General features: G+C 31.0%; 1 protein-coding gene across 2 annotated transcripts; it reads right to left on the bottom strand.

Moving 5' to 3' along the window:
* Positions 1-6,482: 6,482 nt before the first annotated feature.
* LOC111027403 (circadian clock-controlled protein-like) lies at positions 6,483-15,615 on the bottom strand. 2 transcript variants are annotated; one of them, XM_022305778.1, is made up of 6 exons: positions 14,922-15,615; positions 8,566-8,658; positions 8,134-8,281; positions 7,109-7,242; positions 6,878-7,027; positions 6,483-6,801 (listed from the first exon to the last, which is right to left on the bottom strand). In XM_022305778.1, exons 1-6 carry the CDS (start codon positions 15,049-15,051, stop codon positions 6,644-6,646), a joined length of 813 nt encoding a protein of 270 aa, XP_022161470.1. In that variant the 5' UTR covers positions 15,052-15,615; the 3' UTR covers positions 6,483-6,643. The 2 variants fall into 2 exon arrangements, with proteins under 2 accessions (XP_022161470.1, XP_022161471.1); XM_022305779.1 differs by lacking the exon at positions 14,922-15,615 and adding an exon at positions 12,137-12,158.
* Between the last annotated feature and the right edge of the window lie 2,696 nt (positions 15,616-18,311).

The raw sequence follows: 18,311 nt of genomic DNA on the forward strand, positions 1-18,311 counted from the left end.
GAGACAAGGATTATATAATATATTTTATTTTTTGATTGAATTAATTTTTTTTGGTACAAAAGTTACAATTATTTTTACATTTTTTTTATTTTTGAAGCAATTGAAGATATCTATTTCATAGAGTTTATTTTTCTAAAAATTTTAATCTTTCAACATATTATTTTCATTACTTTCATGATTTTTAATCATTTTTTTAGTTTACGGGTAATACTGCAGAAAAAAGGTATTTGTCCGATCAGGCAAGTTCCCCTCCACTGCTAGTAGGTATATCCTCACGGGACACCCTATATATTACAAAGATAATAAATATTATTCAGAAAATAAAAACTAACAAAAAAATAGTTTCCTCGAAAACAATTTCATTGTACCTATACATGGAATAATATTTAAACAGTTTATTTATTTAGAAATTATTATATAACTAGAAGTAAATAATGTTTATCGCCGTATGTATTATGAATTATAATTAACTATTGGTGTCCAACAGCGGACCCAAACTGTAACAAACTATTGAACAACAACTAAATAAAATATGTACCTAATTGTATTAATTTATGCAATATTCTAGAAGATTATATGGTTAAAATATTCCTACATATAAGAAATAGATAAAAAAAAATGTACGACTTAAAATGTATAAATGCATAATACCGTTGTTCTTTTTCATTTATTTAACGATTAAAGTATTAACAACAAAATTAAGGACATCGCTATAAATCGTTTTGTCGAGTTTAGTTAATTATTTGTAAATGATAATAAATACCTACTATAAATACTCCGACTTAAAACAATTCGTTAAATCTAAATAGGTAACAGTATGGCAGAGGACAAGTACAAATTGTAACAGAAAATGAGAAAAACTGATAATGTAACGGCAAAATTGATTGTAAATCGATTTATTATATATTTATACACATGCGAATGTCTATACATAATATATTAAGTATATCTTTGTAGTTCATTTATAAAATACACAAACACTAAACATTAATCATCACATAAGCTGGGTAATTTTTTTTTCTCTACAAACAACTCAATCAGTATAAATTGTGTGAATACCTATGAATTTCATTATTTTGAGTTTATTGTTATTATATAAAAACTACAACCAAAAAATATGTATAGTTGTACATCTTAATTTTGAAGCTATCCATTCAAGTACAAAACAGGTTTTTTAATTTAACAGTACCAATAGACATTATCAGTAAACAATTTACAGAATAGTTGTTCGTATAACATTAGAAAATGCTCATAAATCATAATACGTACTGTGTACTAATGTACTATAATCTCTAGTATTGATAATACTACGACTGATTTTATAAACATAAATTAGAATAAATGAATATGATTCAATTATTCTTGAATCGTTCTAATTATATAAAATTGTATGGTTGTTTACTTAACATTAACCTTAGTGTTCGCATATTATAATAATATATGCTGTACATTCACGCTAAACGTATTAACTAATTAACTTAGATGTAAATAATTGTAGGTGAACTGAGAAATAATATGTACTGAAAAAGTTAGTTAAAAAAAGCTAAACGGATTGTACCTACAGTGAAAAATTGCTTCGGTCACATAGTCCTGCGTCACTGCAAGTTACTGTAAATGTATTATTATTATTATTATTATTATATTTACTATCATCATTATTATTCTAAATGAAAGCTATGAAAAAACTGATCGACACTTTTTTAAAGCCATACCTGTTGGTTGAAGTTTTTCATTGGAATTTTAAAAAACACAGAGAAAACCTTAAATGGGCTCATTGGAATATCATCATCAAGATTCGATTTCTGATACATACAAGTGAATAAGTAATAGGTGACAGGGTGCCCGATAGGTTTCCATTGTAATAGATTATTTTAAATCTTTTTATAACCTGCAATACAATTTTTGTCTCTGTTCAAAATCTAAAAAACAATCTGTACATTTTTCTACAAAATAGGTTCAACATAACTGGACTAATTCAAAAGTTAAAAACAGGTAAAAATATGTATGCCCTAATCGTATGTTTATCGGCTTAAATTATTTAACTGATTAACATATTTTACATTTATCAATGTTCTGTATTACATAACTCTACAAAAGTTCTAAAAAAAAATATAAAACCATAAAAAATAGTATTTTATAAACACAGAAAATATAGATTTTTAAGTAAAAGTACACGTTGCCGATCTGAAACAAGAAAGGAAAATCACACTCTACAAGCATGCTAACTTCCTGGTTTCTATACGTAATTTTTAAATAAAAAATAATTATTACCTAATCAAACTCAATACGTTAAAATTAACATTACAAAAACATTTAAACATCACGTGATATAAATACTGGTTTCTTTATAAAAATATCAAGAAATGTGTGAAAACCAAATGAATGTTTTAAACTTAATTTTAATGTCAATAAAACAGAATATTAAAGCAATTTAGCAATGTAAATAGGACTGCTCTAGGTTATATCATTGATCTTAATATAATAGTATATTATAAGATCAAAAGTTATATGGAGATTAGTCATATCAGTTAAGTAATTGATATTTTTAATAAAACAAATAATAGTATTGTTAAATGGTTAAAATCGGTTATTACACACAATATTAAAAATTTTGAAATTTTGAAATTAGTCTGTCTACAGGTACGTAGTTTGGTATAGTTAAATTGAAATACAGGTTAACAGTTATAAACGCGTCCCAATAAGCATGTCTGGAGTGAAAAAAAAAATGTTGATAGAAATAAAAAAATGATAGGTAAGTAGAAAAAATAAATAGGTAATTATGTCAATTATCAAAGAAAGTAAAACGAAAACTATATTACTGAATAGTTAATGATAACTAATAAAGTAATTAATAACATTGAAATTAATTATGGTACTGATTAAATCAAAATTAAATAACATTGCAATTAAACTATTCACTCTACCTTCAATAGTTATTGAAAACCCGACAAGTAGGGTATAATCGCTGTGCTGTACATTAAGAGTCGAGTGTACCTCGTAATTGAGTGAGCACTGCAGTTAATGTTTTAAATTTGTATTCAATAATAAATCATTCAAATCATTGTATACCATGAAAAGCGGTTCTGATCAAAGACTGTCTAACTTTTTTGTAACTGAGGTTGTCAAACAATTTTTTAATAATAATATTAAAATGTTAACAAATATTTGTATTTATTTTTTGCCCCTACTGTTTTAAGGAGTACATATTATCAAAATGTTGTATCTCTAAAGTATCGACGAGATCCAATACCCTAACAAAAATATCCATCGGAGTTGATGATCAGATCATTTTTCATACTAGAAGATGTGTATTCAGACAACCATTTTTTTTTTTTTTTAACACACTTAACTGTAAAATCAAAACGTTCATCACTTAGCTCAGAATCTAAAATACAACTAATTGTAAAATCCATACATTTTTCGATCCGCTCAGAATATAAAAGCAGTATAACAATCAAGGGGATTGGTAAGGTTCAGTTATTTTAGCCAAAACATAGGTACCAATATCTCTTGCCCATAATTTTGATCGATCACGTAATGAGGTAATACTTTTGAAAACTGATTTGAATTCAATATTATGTCTACTTGAGATTTATCGGTCCACTTTTCTCAATTTCAACCCCCCCCCCCCCCCACTAATTCCTATAAATTTGGTTTGAAAATTTTAAAATTTAGACATTTTCAAACGTCGATTAATCGGAATTCAAATCAGAAATCGTAAAATGCTGACCAATCAATCTCAAGAAGACATTATAACAAATTCAGATCAGTCTTCTGAAATATGATCGCATTATTCGGCAGGATGGACAAAAAGTACATACAAATGAGCATAATTTGTCTACCATTCACTTGCGCAACACTGAGGTGGTGACTTGTACACGTGAGGGGGGAGGGCTCTGCTATTTATTTTTCACGCAAGTCACACACACTAATATTATAACTTACTACTAACACATTGACAAGATCCGCAAGTCAAAATGGAATTTAATAATTGCCGTTTTTTAACTCATTAAAAACTGTCCGTCACCAATACCTCTTAACTATATTGAATATAGCACATATAAAAGAAAACAATAATTACGAAAATTATACTTTATTATTATATTGACCACGTTCATCGTATAGTTTAAAATTCGAATAAATAAAATATGTATTTAAGTGGTTTGCGTGCATGCATACCTATTATGATAATGGAGGTTATATTTAAATCATATTATATAGTCTCGCTCTAATCATAAGGGTTAGTGTATTCACTAAAATAGATAGTCGACATTCACCTTTACCTATATATTATTGAGATGGGCATTTACTACTGCTAAAATACCAAACAATTGAACCTACTTTCAGTTTAAGGGTAAGCTACATAATGTTCATTTTAGTCTGTTTTTTAAGTGTACAAAACAATAGTAAAGATAATGTCGTGGATGGCCAGAGTGCTTCAATTTAATGCCTATGTAATATATGGACCTTTCTATCCGATTCACTCGTGCCCCCCGCCCCACAACAGTGAATGGTGTCATTGAATAATTATAAAACAAAATCCAATATCTTTATTCTCTTTTAATATCACAACTATACCTATTTTACTAAAACTGGAGTAGTTATAACTATTATAATAATAAATTAAGAAAATTCATCGAGCTTGGTGACTTCTTGGTACATAGATAATCGATTTGCTGATCGAATGAATGGACATCTTGTGTTGCGTCAAACTCAATATTAACGACAGTTTCGTTATCTCTATTTCAATCGATAGAGTGGCTACATTATGAAACTTTGGCAACTGTTTTATTGCCCCAATAAATGTTTTCCGAGATATAAAATCACATGGTAGTAAGAGTAATAAAAGTGTAAAACGTAAAAGAAAAAACAAATAACTTCTTCGTTCAGCAGAAAATCTAAGATGCAATTTAAATATTTTTACACCAATGTATAACATAATATACAAATAATAAATATTTTCTGAGCATGTTGAGCAAATATGAAATGGATAAAAAAATTTATTAAATTACATATTACTGAAGTACTTTATTTTGTCTATTTTTACGAGTTTCGTTTTTTAATATATCCCTTAGTCCTTACGTATTAGAAAAAAATCCATACCATTTTTTGAATAAATATAGATTTAAGTTGTATGCTTACTACGTTTCATAATACATAAGTATTCATTTTTGTTTCGATTTTCCTGTTTTGCTGATAACTACATAGAAAAGTGTTTTAATTACCTATACGTACCTAATGTAACATTTTAAAAATTATAAAAATTGAATTATTTAACAATATAAAATAATCTTTAGTAATGGTTGACTTTATATTTTTAAAAATATAGGATAAAAAACGTATTTATAGTATATTATATATGTTTTGATCATATTCTTAATATAATTAAAACGACGCTCTCTATTTTTTACTAATTGGCCAATTTTAATTACCCACCACTAAATTTCCAACACGTAAATAACCTGACCAAGATTAGATTGTGTGTTTGACCTTGTTCTTCTTTCTCGTTTTTTTTTTTTTTTATCGGACATTTATCATTCAGGTGAATCTGGTGATCACTAACCAAGGTTGGCGTATTTTTATTAAGTACGTGAAATTCGTAAGCAATTCTCAATTATTTTAACAAAACTACCCCATTATATAAAAAAATGTATTGAATCGTGTGAAAACAAATTATATTAAAAAAGTTAATGAAATTTCTTTAAATGAAAACGAGTTCATTCATAAATTATATTCATTTTAGTAGGTATTATAATATAATAAAGATTTTGAAATGAAAATGCTTAAGTAGGTCATTCTTGTTTATTATAATAGTATTAATATTTAATATTGATAATTTGATTAAATATATAAATATAAAATTAAATAAATGAAACTCTTTTTCATTCATTCCATTAGAATACACGTTGAATATAACTAAAAATACCTATACAGTAAAATATGTTAACAGTTATAATTTATAACTTTTTCTCTTTCAGCATATTAGCTATATTTTATTTGACAAACCTACATCAATAATAATAAAAATAAATCATTACATTTATATAATGAGTCGTAAAAAATTATCTTAAAGAAAAGTTCTGTCCTTAAAATTTAATGAACTATAATATTTTCTTTTTTGGCACATTAAAATATTGTATAATATGTGCAATATAAAACATACCATTTTAGTATTGCACTGTCACCCGGCAGCGCGTTATAATTTTCAAAAATGTTTGCTTACAAATCACATAAAACTAATTCAAAACTAAAATAATATTCAATAGGAGATTATAAATATAAATAAGTAATATAAAATTGTCAATTACACTACTTCCAAAGTATCTATTACAATTTTTTTTTTAAAAAACCCGTACGAAAAATACGATGACATAATAATATATATTATTTGTAATACTATATTGTACTTATATATACAAAATGGCAAATATAAATGGTAAAATAGTCTACAAAATAGAAATTTTATGTTAATATTTGTTCAAAGTGTGGTAACTTAAATAAATATAAGAATATAAAACTACATATATTATGAGAATAATATTATGTATATAATATGATACTTAAAAATATAACTACTCACTATAGTATTGGAAAGGTAAAGGAAATTACAAAACAAATGATAGACATGAAAACTTATAGTAAATTATTCGGAGTCTTTCAGCCACACTTTTAGTGGAATTTGTAAGAACGCGTTGTTCAAGAAATTTTTGAAATGTTTGCCAATGGCTTGCGAAGCGGCGGGTTTCATTTCTTCAATGATCTCTGCGGAATTTTCATTCAAGAATACGTTCATTGCTTCGCCTGAATAAAATCATAAATAATTTTAAAATATTGTTTGTATTTTACATTTTAAAGGAATTTATTTCTGTGATCTAACCTATGACGTTTTGCATGTTTATGGAATCTTTGATCTTAAAATCTGATTTCTCCAGTTTGAAACCAATGCCCAATCTTTCAGTTTTCATGAATTTCACTCCTTCTTTATTCACTTCCACTCCATATAATTTTGCTAAGGCCGTTACGTTTCCTAAATGCAAAAATGGTTTATATAAGCATTAAATTGTTTCATCAGTTGTAAAAATAATAATTAGAATAAATGCTATCAGACCGAAGGATGCCCAAAATTCTCCTCTACTTCTAACAGGTAATAGTAACACGTTTCCATTGACATCGTAGTTTCCAGTGGCTTCGATGTGTGGTATGAAAAGTCCTAAGTCTATGCGGTATTTATTCATATCACTCCTATAAAAATAATTTGCCATTAAATATTAATATTCATACGCTTATTATAACAAATTGTGTAACATACACATTTGCATACACAAATAATAAATCTAATGTAGAGATAATAAATGTTAATGGCCTAATTCATAATTTGTTGTACAAGATATGATGATGTTTAATCTAATATCAGCTGTGCATAAAAAATCTATTTAAGGTTAAAATTTTAAAAATATATTAAATTATTCAGTTAATCCAAGAACCCGGTGTATATACAAAAATATAAACCCAATTATTAAGATTGAAGTTTTAATGGTTTATTTTATTCAACGTTTGAACTGATTTGGTGCTTACTTATAATATATTATAATATACTACATTTGAAAGTATGTATTATCATGTTACGAAATGTATTGTTAAGAGTTAAGATTGTACGTTTTGTCATTTTCCTTAAAATAAAATCATAAAGGTTGTTACATAAGTTTAAAAGTTACTATAGACTATTAATCGTTATACACTACTGCTCAGCAACCATCATTTATCATAAATTTATAGTACATAGACCATATCATCAAATAAATGTTTAATAATCTCGAGTAAATAATGAAAAAGAAGTAACATTTTATAAATCTATAATTTAAAAAAATCCAGATTAATAAAAGATATATTTACAACGAACTAATTTACGTGGCTAAATATATTAGTACAATAAATTGATATAAAAAAGTTGTATTTTAAATCTAATATTAAAATAAAGAATAATCAGGTATTCATTGTAAAACTAAGAGTAAGCAAAACGCTTGGTGCATTAATAATTATTCACACCCATTTAACTAAACATTATGTAGCGTTGAACTATTGCAGATTATTTTATAGCAAGACAACTACTTTTCCTGAAGCTTTCAATCTAACCTGACATTTAAAACTGTATAATTGCTCGCGCCGTGTATCGTCATGTTACTGAGTATGGCCCTCACTCTGACCGCACCATGACCGTTTTCCATTTGCATTTTTGGTATAACCAATGGTTCGATCGGAGGCACGGTAAGCTCTTCGATACCTAGAAAAAAAAACAATTTCTCGAGTATAACATATACGGCATGCAGTGGTGAGTGGAACCTCTAAATAACACGGACATCGATAGAACAGAAAGAAATGTCTGTTACTGAGAAAGTCCAGTTATTTATGGGGGTTTCACGTTATAATATTATGTTTATTAGGGTAAAGAAATATATCATCATTATAAGTGCAATAACAAAGTGCATTTAACTATTTAATTCACAACAGATGTAAAAATATGCATTGTAATTTTTTATGAACTATTTATGTGATATTATAATATACCATCAATGAGGTAAGGCCGAAGATGGTTGAATGTTTCTTTTATACAACTATTGAATTGAACATCCGACTTGCGACACGAATGAATGTATTCAGCTGAAACAATACAAAAAATATTTTATTTTTTTATCCGCGTATTATAGAATCTTTGTAGTTCAAATTTTTAAAAATAATACTGCTTAGTACTTAATAATAAAATCATATTTGTTTTATATTCGGATTATAATGCAATTGATGGCATTACTTCTTGTTTGCGATATGTGAAGAAGAACAACAACTTTTAACCTTAACATATTTTTCATACGATCAAAAAATAACGAATTATATATTTAGTTTACATAAATATAGTTAGGTACATAAACGATAAATCTATTAATTATTAGGTAGGTATACATATTTTAATATTTTAATATGAACTTGAAATCTAATTTGAGTAGTATATAATTTAATAATTATTTATTGGTATATTTTTGTTTATCTATTTAGAATACCAAGGATTGTAATCACTCGTAACCAATTATAATAAAATATCAAGATGTACCGAGAGTGAAATATTTTTACTTATAGATTTCAGTTTATCTACAACATTAGAAACCAATTGGGTCTTAATCATTTCATTCTCGTTAGATTAGTAAGAATGTAATTTAATTGATATTTCACGTTCTATTCCAATAATGATAAATAAAATATGGTAAACCATAATATTTGAGTCTGCAGGTAATACCACCTAATTAAAATCTTTATTTCAGTTTTTTTTTAATAGTATTTAATAACGTAATGCACGTTGCTCGATAACAATACTATTATATCAAACACCGTAATGTGATTAAACAATAATATTATTATGATCGTTTATACAACAATTAAATAAAACATGAGATACATAACATTAGTTTAGCGTCAGAAATTAAAGTATCCTATTAAAATAAAAACTGTTGGGGGGGGGGTCTTTTTTTATTATATTTTGAAGTAACTATTACCTATCTATAATTACAAAATTTTTTCTATAATACCTATTAATAAAATATACTGTAAACTATAAAATAAAATAAATACTTCACTATTATGTTCCCAGCTATAACATAATATTATGAAATAAACATTAGTTTAATGCTGTATAAATTAGGTGACAGGTCACAACTCGTATGTAGTTATTCGTGGCACAATGATCATAAAAATATTATATTATGATATATTAACAAAATAACTTTGAACACATGGTAAGGGTAACAACATTCTTCTTTATCTACGGAAAGATGAAGGAATCATGGAATGAATGAGTGCACGCTTATTCCATTGTTTCCTTGTTTATAATAATACACACAATAGTAAACAATTAAATTGTATTGTTCAAACATGTTTATCGATAATTTTTTTATAAAATTTAAATATTTATATTACTACCATTATTATCTATTAACTACTTATATTTTATAATAATTAATAATATTAAACAAATATTAAAACGCGCAGTATCTAAAGTATTAAAAAAAAAATACTTAAGAAATTGAGTGTCTAGATCTTCTATTTCAATGTATTCTACTTCTAATTCAAATCTGCTTGATTTGAAATGTCCTCAACCAAATAAAAATAATTGTTATGGCATTATAGACTTGGGAAATTGAGAGAGTAGATCACTTCGTCCTGAACTTGTAGTTATAATTGTGAAGGGCTTCCGGATTTAGGAATTATTTACGATTTGTGCACCCCCAAAAATAAGAATATTGGTCTAGTTGCACCTACGGTCTTGAACTAAAAACAGATTTTGGAAACATATCAAAAATCATAGTATGTGAAATTAATACTTAAGCAAAATAATAAAATATTTAAAAATATTTTTTACAATTAGTTACGGTTAAGGTTAAATATTAAATTTAAATTTACAATATTGAGAGTCAATCGAAAAAATATAAATTGAATTCTAAACAAAAATTAATTGAAATATAGCCTGTATAGAATAGCACTAATCGTTTTGAAAACTAATCCACATAAATATTTTATTTCTATTATGAAATCTATAGCTATTATTGAAAGTCGATACCTATACGAAATATGACTTTGAGAGTTCGAGACTATAATCGCCAAACGTCTTTGTGATTTACAACTAGGTACTATTTGAGCCCATATAATCTCTTTGCATTTGCGTCAATAACAGAAATTATAATAATAAAAACTCATCGATACAAAAACTACTTACTAAATGAAATCTCAGAAATGAATAAGTAAATCTTTAATAATAAATTATTTCAATTTTAGTTTACATAATATTATTAGACCTATTACTTCATACTTGTTATTTTAATCTTACTATTTATGATACTTTAGTTTAGATAATAGTTAATAACATACAAGTATTGGTTATTACCAGTAGTTGACGAAAGTGTATATTATGTTATTGTAGGTACACCACAAATTTGTTTTCCTCTTAATTTTTCAAATATTTTTAGCATTAATTATAGAAGTTTTAGACTCTTTTTGACAGACTCAGTGACCGAACTACCGAAGGTAAAGCATATTATTAAGGTACAAGTGTATAACCTTGATCTTATTTAAAATTTGATAGGTTAGATTACCACACCAAATAATTATGACATCAATGTAGATCGTCATACAAATGACGAAAATCTTTCTACACGATAAGCCCAAGTTGAAACTACAGTAATTCAATGAACGACTTTCATTGCCATGGGTAATTTGAATTATGAACTACCACGTACCAACTATAAATGCAAATGTAAGTAGGTACTGATAGATATTAATATACTTATGAGTTATGACTTATGACGATGCGGGTGCTCGACATTCCTTATTGAGACAGTACAAATTTACATTAAATAATACAACACACCTATTACGTATTATCATAATCATAGACTATCTATAGATCGTAGAAGATTGGATAGAGTTCTATAGTCTTGTAGTGGAATCATTTTGGCAAGATTCTTAAAGGTTACATCTATAGGATCCAGTTTGTCGGAAGTCAATGACTAGGTACCACAAAAAAATTGTCAATGGACATGCGGTATAGGTAGCGGGTGGCAAACTGGTAACCAATTACCAATGATCATCGGACATGAGCAGTTTATGATATCTGAATTATATCCGAGGTACAAATATAAGATAAGTGCATGATTTTTTCTAACAATTCAAATTAACAATGATAATTATTTTAAAACTGTTTTAGGTTGACTTTTTGAAATTATGTGGCCCACCCATCTGTCTTCTGAAGATTTACAGACGGTGCCTATAACAATACATTGTCCATTAGATTATTTAACATTAATAAATTAAGTGACACGCTTAATGCTTATAGACATAGGTGTAGAATGGTTGAGGGCCATTAGGAATTAACAAGAAGTTCTGGTAGCATCGTTGATACTACAATTAAAAAAAATACTATATCATATAAATTCATCACTATACGTCTATGATTGTAGGTACGTACAATTAGCGGTGTTTTAATAATAGATAATTGCAAAAATTCGAATTTTCAGGCTGCAGATATATCCACTAATTTACCTAAACGAATGACGGTCATAATAATATACACGTATAAAATGTATTGTAAAGATACCACTCATAGGTTGCACTCATCACCAATCTGACAGACCGTTCGCCGCCGTCGCGCTGTTACAGTATACCTACAACGCCGTGCGGTCGTCGGTTTCTTTTCCCACGGATTGCTGCAGCAACAGGTATTGAGTAATAACACCACGCCGTATCGTAACCACGCGCGCTTTCACTTTCTGAATGTCCGGTCTGTGACCGTGTTTCCGGTGCGCTTCCGGTCAGCGTAGTCTCGAGATTTTCGGTCAAAGAATTAATAACCACTGCCGCATTAAAATAATCATAATAGGTATTAGGTATATACCTACTCGACGACTCGTTATTTGCACGCTTTTATCTGGGTTCTGGTCACGTGTAGTGTTGTGTGACCAAGGGCATAGCAATGACTAACAAATATATTAATGTTTAACGAAATTTACACTAGGTTTGCCCCCCCCCCCTCCTGATGAAATTTTCAGCTACGCCGTTATGTGTAACTATGTAAGTGTAGTACTATATGGAGTATGTGGCATACGCGTAATACGCAGTGGATATATTATTTTAATGTGATCGGTTAAAATCGGTTTTATACGCTATTCGCCAAGCCCTTGACCCCGTTCGGTCAAGTATATTAAAATACACTACAATATAATATAATGTACACAATGACCGACTGCCGAGTATTATATTATATGGCGTGTGCCAACAACGTCGTGGCCATTTTTAGTACACGTACATTCCTGCTGTACACTCGTGTGATCATAATATCATATACGTAATAATATTAATATTGTTCAAACGGCCGCGGCGGCGGTGAAGATATCCGGACGGGTAGAGAGAGATAGACACACACTCCACGCAATGTGAACGCGGGTCTGCAGATTCTCCTGTCGTCGGCGTTGCGTTGCCGGTCGGCGGTCGCACTATGTTTGTGTTATTATCATAATACCTATATAATATTAATATCTAATATTAATTCGTCTCCGTATCCGGAGGAGAACGGCCCCGGCCAGATCGTCGTCGGAGAACCGGCTGAAGAGACCGAAAGCCAACGGTTATCGACTATATCGCGTGTATAATAATATTACGTCATCGATGCGGTAGGTGGGTACACGCGCAAAAAATAAAAATTAAGCAACTCGCACGTTATTGTCGCCCGCTGTTGGATAATCACTCGTCTCTGCAGTGGTTGCAGTTACAATGATAATAATACACGATATGGGCAAGTATACACGATTTCTGGCTCGTCACGCGTGTATAATAATATAATCTTTATTATTGTCGTATACTGACATGCGGTTGTATTTTACACAACTTTTCAAGCGAGTCCTCCAAACGGCAGATACTCATTGCCCACCTAGGCACAAGCAGATGTGCAAACACAGAAATATTGTACAATACATTACGAGTCACTGCAGTGGCATAATAGTGGTGACTGACGGCAGGGCTAAATCAAAACACCAGTCATAGAATACAAGATGCCAAAACCAATCGTATCTATGCATTCTGCCGCAGGACCGAAAGAAATAACTCAGAATATAGAATACAATTGATGCGTATATGGGATAATCGACCGGTTCGTGAAAATGAACACTATAATTTCTGAGTTGTGGTAATCAATCGCTTAACATATTTAATGAATCAATACTCAATAGTGAACAAACGGTCCCTCGAATACGATTTAATGGCTCACGATTAAATTTTAGAAAACAATTGAATTTGTTTATTTTTTATGAAACACGACAGCATGTGCCTGTATATTATTTTATCTGTAACGCAATCCGCTTGATATTATTAAAATAACTAAGCATTTTGCAAAGCGTACAGACGTCGAAGAATTATACGGAGAGGTATCTACACTCATTGACGACTGTTAGTTTATTAACTATTTTGTCCATACGACACGAGACATGGCTATAAGTCGTAAAATGGTATCGGTTTATTAAAATAGGAGGAAGTAAATACAAAATATGGCGACTGCGGATAATAGGCGCGTGTGCTTTCAAGACAGTCGTCAATGATACTCGTAGAAAATAACACGGGTACGTCCTATTTAATGGCCGGTGCACTGCAAAACCGTTATAATATTATACATTATGTTATGAAAGTAAAAACACGTAATTATTATTATTACTATTCGTCATCAAACACACAAATCATTTCACGGAACAGTCGCACTTTATGCAATACGACTGGCAGCACCTATACAGAAGAAAGATAAATATATTATTATAATATTATGTGTACACACACCTATTCACCATACGTCCATACGTGGGCTGGAATAAAACTAAATCTAATCAAATAAGCGTACTTTGCATAATGACTTATTAACTTATGACATCGAAGATAGTAGTGCCTACTATATGTTTATCAATATATTTACATATACACATATATCTTAACACAGATCGCTAATAACGGCGTAAAAAGCACAGACGACGTGGTCGTTACGCGGTGCATAAACAGAATAAGAAAACCCGTTCAAACTCAACAAGGAGTTAGGTAAGACAGATAAGTAAAATAATGTACTTTCTACGACAAGTTTCCGTGGACTGCCGTATGCGTTTTTCGTCGTACGACTCGACGCGCATGACACACGTATACGTTAGGTTAGGTTATAATGTACGCAGACTTAAATCCATCCGAACGATGAAGTGCATACGTACGTATACTGTTTATATTGCAATGAAATGGTATACACAAAAAGTACGATTGGACGAACTTAATGTACGTGGATGCCTAACAATAACGATAACATGATATTAAGAGCACAACAATAATGAGTCGTTGGAATATTGGTAGGTACTCACGTGTGGCGTTTACGGAGAGGACGGCTTCGGCGGGTCGGGAAAAGGTGGCGATTACCGTCATCAACAGGGACGCCCGGAGTGCCAGCGACACCGGACGATCGGCGGCGGCTGTGAACGATGGCGTCACCATCCTCCTAATTGCAGGTGCGCTAGGGCTTGACAATGGATTTATGCTATTTTTTATAGCAGTAGATCGTGTTGTGCACTGTGTCTGGCCAACAGCGCCGCAGTATGCGCTCAATGCGACTATGGTATTTAAAAATCGGACGTGTCTAGACCAATCGTCCCGCGCGTATGGATGGATGCGCCGGCCGATACATCGCGAACGGATGAACAGAAAGAACAACGATTAATTGATTTATAAAAAAAAAAAAACGGAAAACACTGAAAGAACCCGGTAACGCTGGCTAAGTGAATATCAACAGGTATGGTATGGCTTTTAGTAAAAGACCGGCGAAGAATCTGTTTTTTAGAATCTCCTTTTGGCTTTCTTCCCTATCCTGTGTGTGAGCGGACGCGTCCTCGGTGCCGGCGATGTAGACCTACAGGTGGGCGATACGATGGCGAATAATAACTTTATTATATTATTATATTATAAGAACGGAAGACGGCGACGTGCTACGGTGCGACGTTATGGCCGACGAGTGCGATCGGTTCGTCGACGATAGTGAAAGTATATCGCGGGGGCTCGTACGGACTGTCGTCGTCTGGTCGGTGCGGTAGTGTGTGTTGGTGCATGTCTCTCTTACTCTCTCTCTCTCTCTTTCCCGCTGACGCCTCTCCGTCTGTCGCACGGCTATTTCTCCATTCTATCTCCCTTTGCAGTAAATCTTTACTACACACGACGCATTATTATCGTGCCCCATACCCGTACCCATGACCACCGCCACAAAATATACGATTTTTTTATCCGGTCGTGGTGATCGCCGCCCGTGTGCGTTTTTATAGACCGTTGCGTAATATTAATAATAATAAACAGTAATGATACCTATATATGTGTAAAGCGCATATTGTGTATATCCGTGTGTTGCTGCGGAGTTCCGTGGCGTGATGTTCTTCCGCCGCCGTAATACGTTTATGCGTTCGAATAATAATGATAAATAACACTCATTGGGCGGTGGTAGGGCAACCCGAACAGCTATTATTATGTCATTTTTACCGGTCGGCAGCGGCACTCTGTGCTCCGTCCATCCATCATCCGGCTGACTACATACCTAGGGAATATTAGTACCTACGTATAGTTACGTCACTCCACCGTTCAAGTACGTACACGAGAAAAATGTATTACGTATTATGGTATATAGTAAACTCAACAGTACGAAGATGAGCTCAAGTCGTACATGCATATTGTATAAAGTGTTTATTCGGATGAGCTGCGACACCGTTTTCGGTATCCATTTGAAGATGGGAAATCGATAAAAAGAACGACACAGCAAAAACCGACATAGGTGAAAAATGTCAAATGTATTTTACTCGACAATCACAAATATTAGGGGCTAATAGTATGCTGTTATAATCCCCGAACAAATAACTGCCGTTGTATGGCTATATATATAATCGAAGGGCGCGGAGCCCTGGATTTTTTTTCGGAGGCAGGGAACTTAATATTTATCTATTTATCTTTATTTAATAAGGTTTTATCGAAAAGTCCAACCAGAATAATGGGGAAAACGGTACCCTTTTACAAGACAGCTAGTTCGCAACCCCTATCTAAATGGCGTCCTCGAGGATTCGGGAGTTGGAGAGAGGCGCACCTTAGTTAAAGGACGGAACGTCGACTGTTGTAATACTCAGTGTATATATATAAATTGTAATTATATATAATTGCAAGAGACGTCTATAACAAGACGATGACGACTGCGGCGGTGGCGACACGGGTGACCGCACGGACGAAACCCAAGGACGTCTCGGCTTTAAAAATTTGTTTATACAAACGGCATAGTGTTAGTCGATAATTGTCATGACAAAGCACAAGGTTTTCGCACTTTCATGTTTCCTAAAGGTACTATCTGCTATTTTCGTCACGCTTAAAATTAGAAAAAAATGCATATTATTGTGGAGTAGATGAGCTATAAGTTCTTCAAAAGATAAAACACCCTACCTATACTAGTCTTTAATGCGTCATAATATATGGGTTATCAAGACTTGCATACCTATACAGCTTTATATGCCTGAATTTTGAAGCTCTAACTATTAACATTGAAAATGTAATGAATTTTCAAACACCAAATAATTTTCAAAATTTCCTAACTTTGTGAAAATGTGTTCTTCAAACGCTTATAAAAAAAAAAACTCTGACTATGCATTTTCGATAATTTCAAATTGTTAAAAGAATAACTAAATTTTTGACCAACAAACAAAACTGTTTTTTATCAGTAAATTTTGTTCTCGGAATAACTGGTTTTCATGGAAAAAATTACTCATTTACCGTTTAGTAAATTAACAATCTATATATTACGCACGTTGATTTTCCTTAAGCGTAGATTGAAGGTATTTTTAGTATCGAGACGATTAAAAATAAAAACATATACTTAGGTACGTAGATAATATTATTAATGTCGTGACAACTACTATTATTTTGTTACATAATACATCAATACAACTGCGTGTCCTACGATTCATCGACGATGCAAAAACAATTGTTTACTGCTTGCACATAGTTATAGTATAATAATATAGTATTACTGTAATAGTTTGTGGACTGTGGTTATTATAGTGACATGAACTCGAATGAAACTACAACAACAATAATAATAATAATATATTCTTCGTCCCTGATCTACGACAAACCGCACATGCATGCAGCACTAGTGCCATATTTATATGCGTTTTTTGAGTAATGATACGTGCGAATGCAAGATGTTGTAGTGTCATTCCGTCGCCACAGTGATCGGCCTAGTGACACGATGACCCGATGACGGGGCTGCGTACGAGTTGATTCCCGGGTACCTGTTTACCTGCACCGACACCGTTGAGTTGATTCCCGGGTCATTAGAGGGTACGTACGAGTTGATTCCCTATTGTTGTAATCAATTATCAATAGATTGCAAGAGTAAAGAGTTTACCACGGTATAAAGAGTTTGACCGTCACACACAACTCGCTCTTATATCCACCGAGACCACGCGCAAATTTACAAAAAAAAATTTAAGAGAAGAGATGTCACGGTATACTGGTAATCTCATTACCAGATACGAATTTATAAAAACAATGTGTTACAAATTTTTACCAAATTACTAAATTTTTTTATATTTTTTTACCTATAGTTACTACTAAATGTTTTTAATAATAATATAATTCAATAAATAATTAATAAATAAAAATTGAATGATTTTCAAAATATGAAAAAACTAAAAAAAAACAACATTTTTGAGAAACTTGTCAGCCAACCT

This window comes from Myzus persicae, unplaced genomic scaffold (assembly GCF_001856785.1).
Source record: "Myzus persicae strain clone G006 unplaced genomic scaffold, MPER_G0061.0, whole genome shotgun sequence".
Lineage (NCBI taxonomy): Eukaryota > Metazoa > Arthropoda > Insecta > Hemiptera > Aphididae > Myzus > Myzus persicae.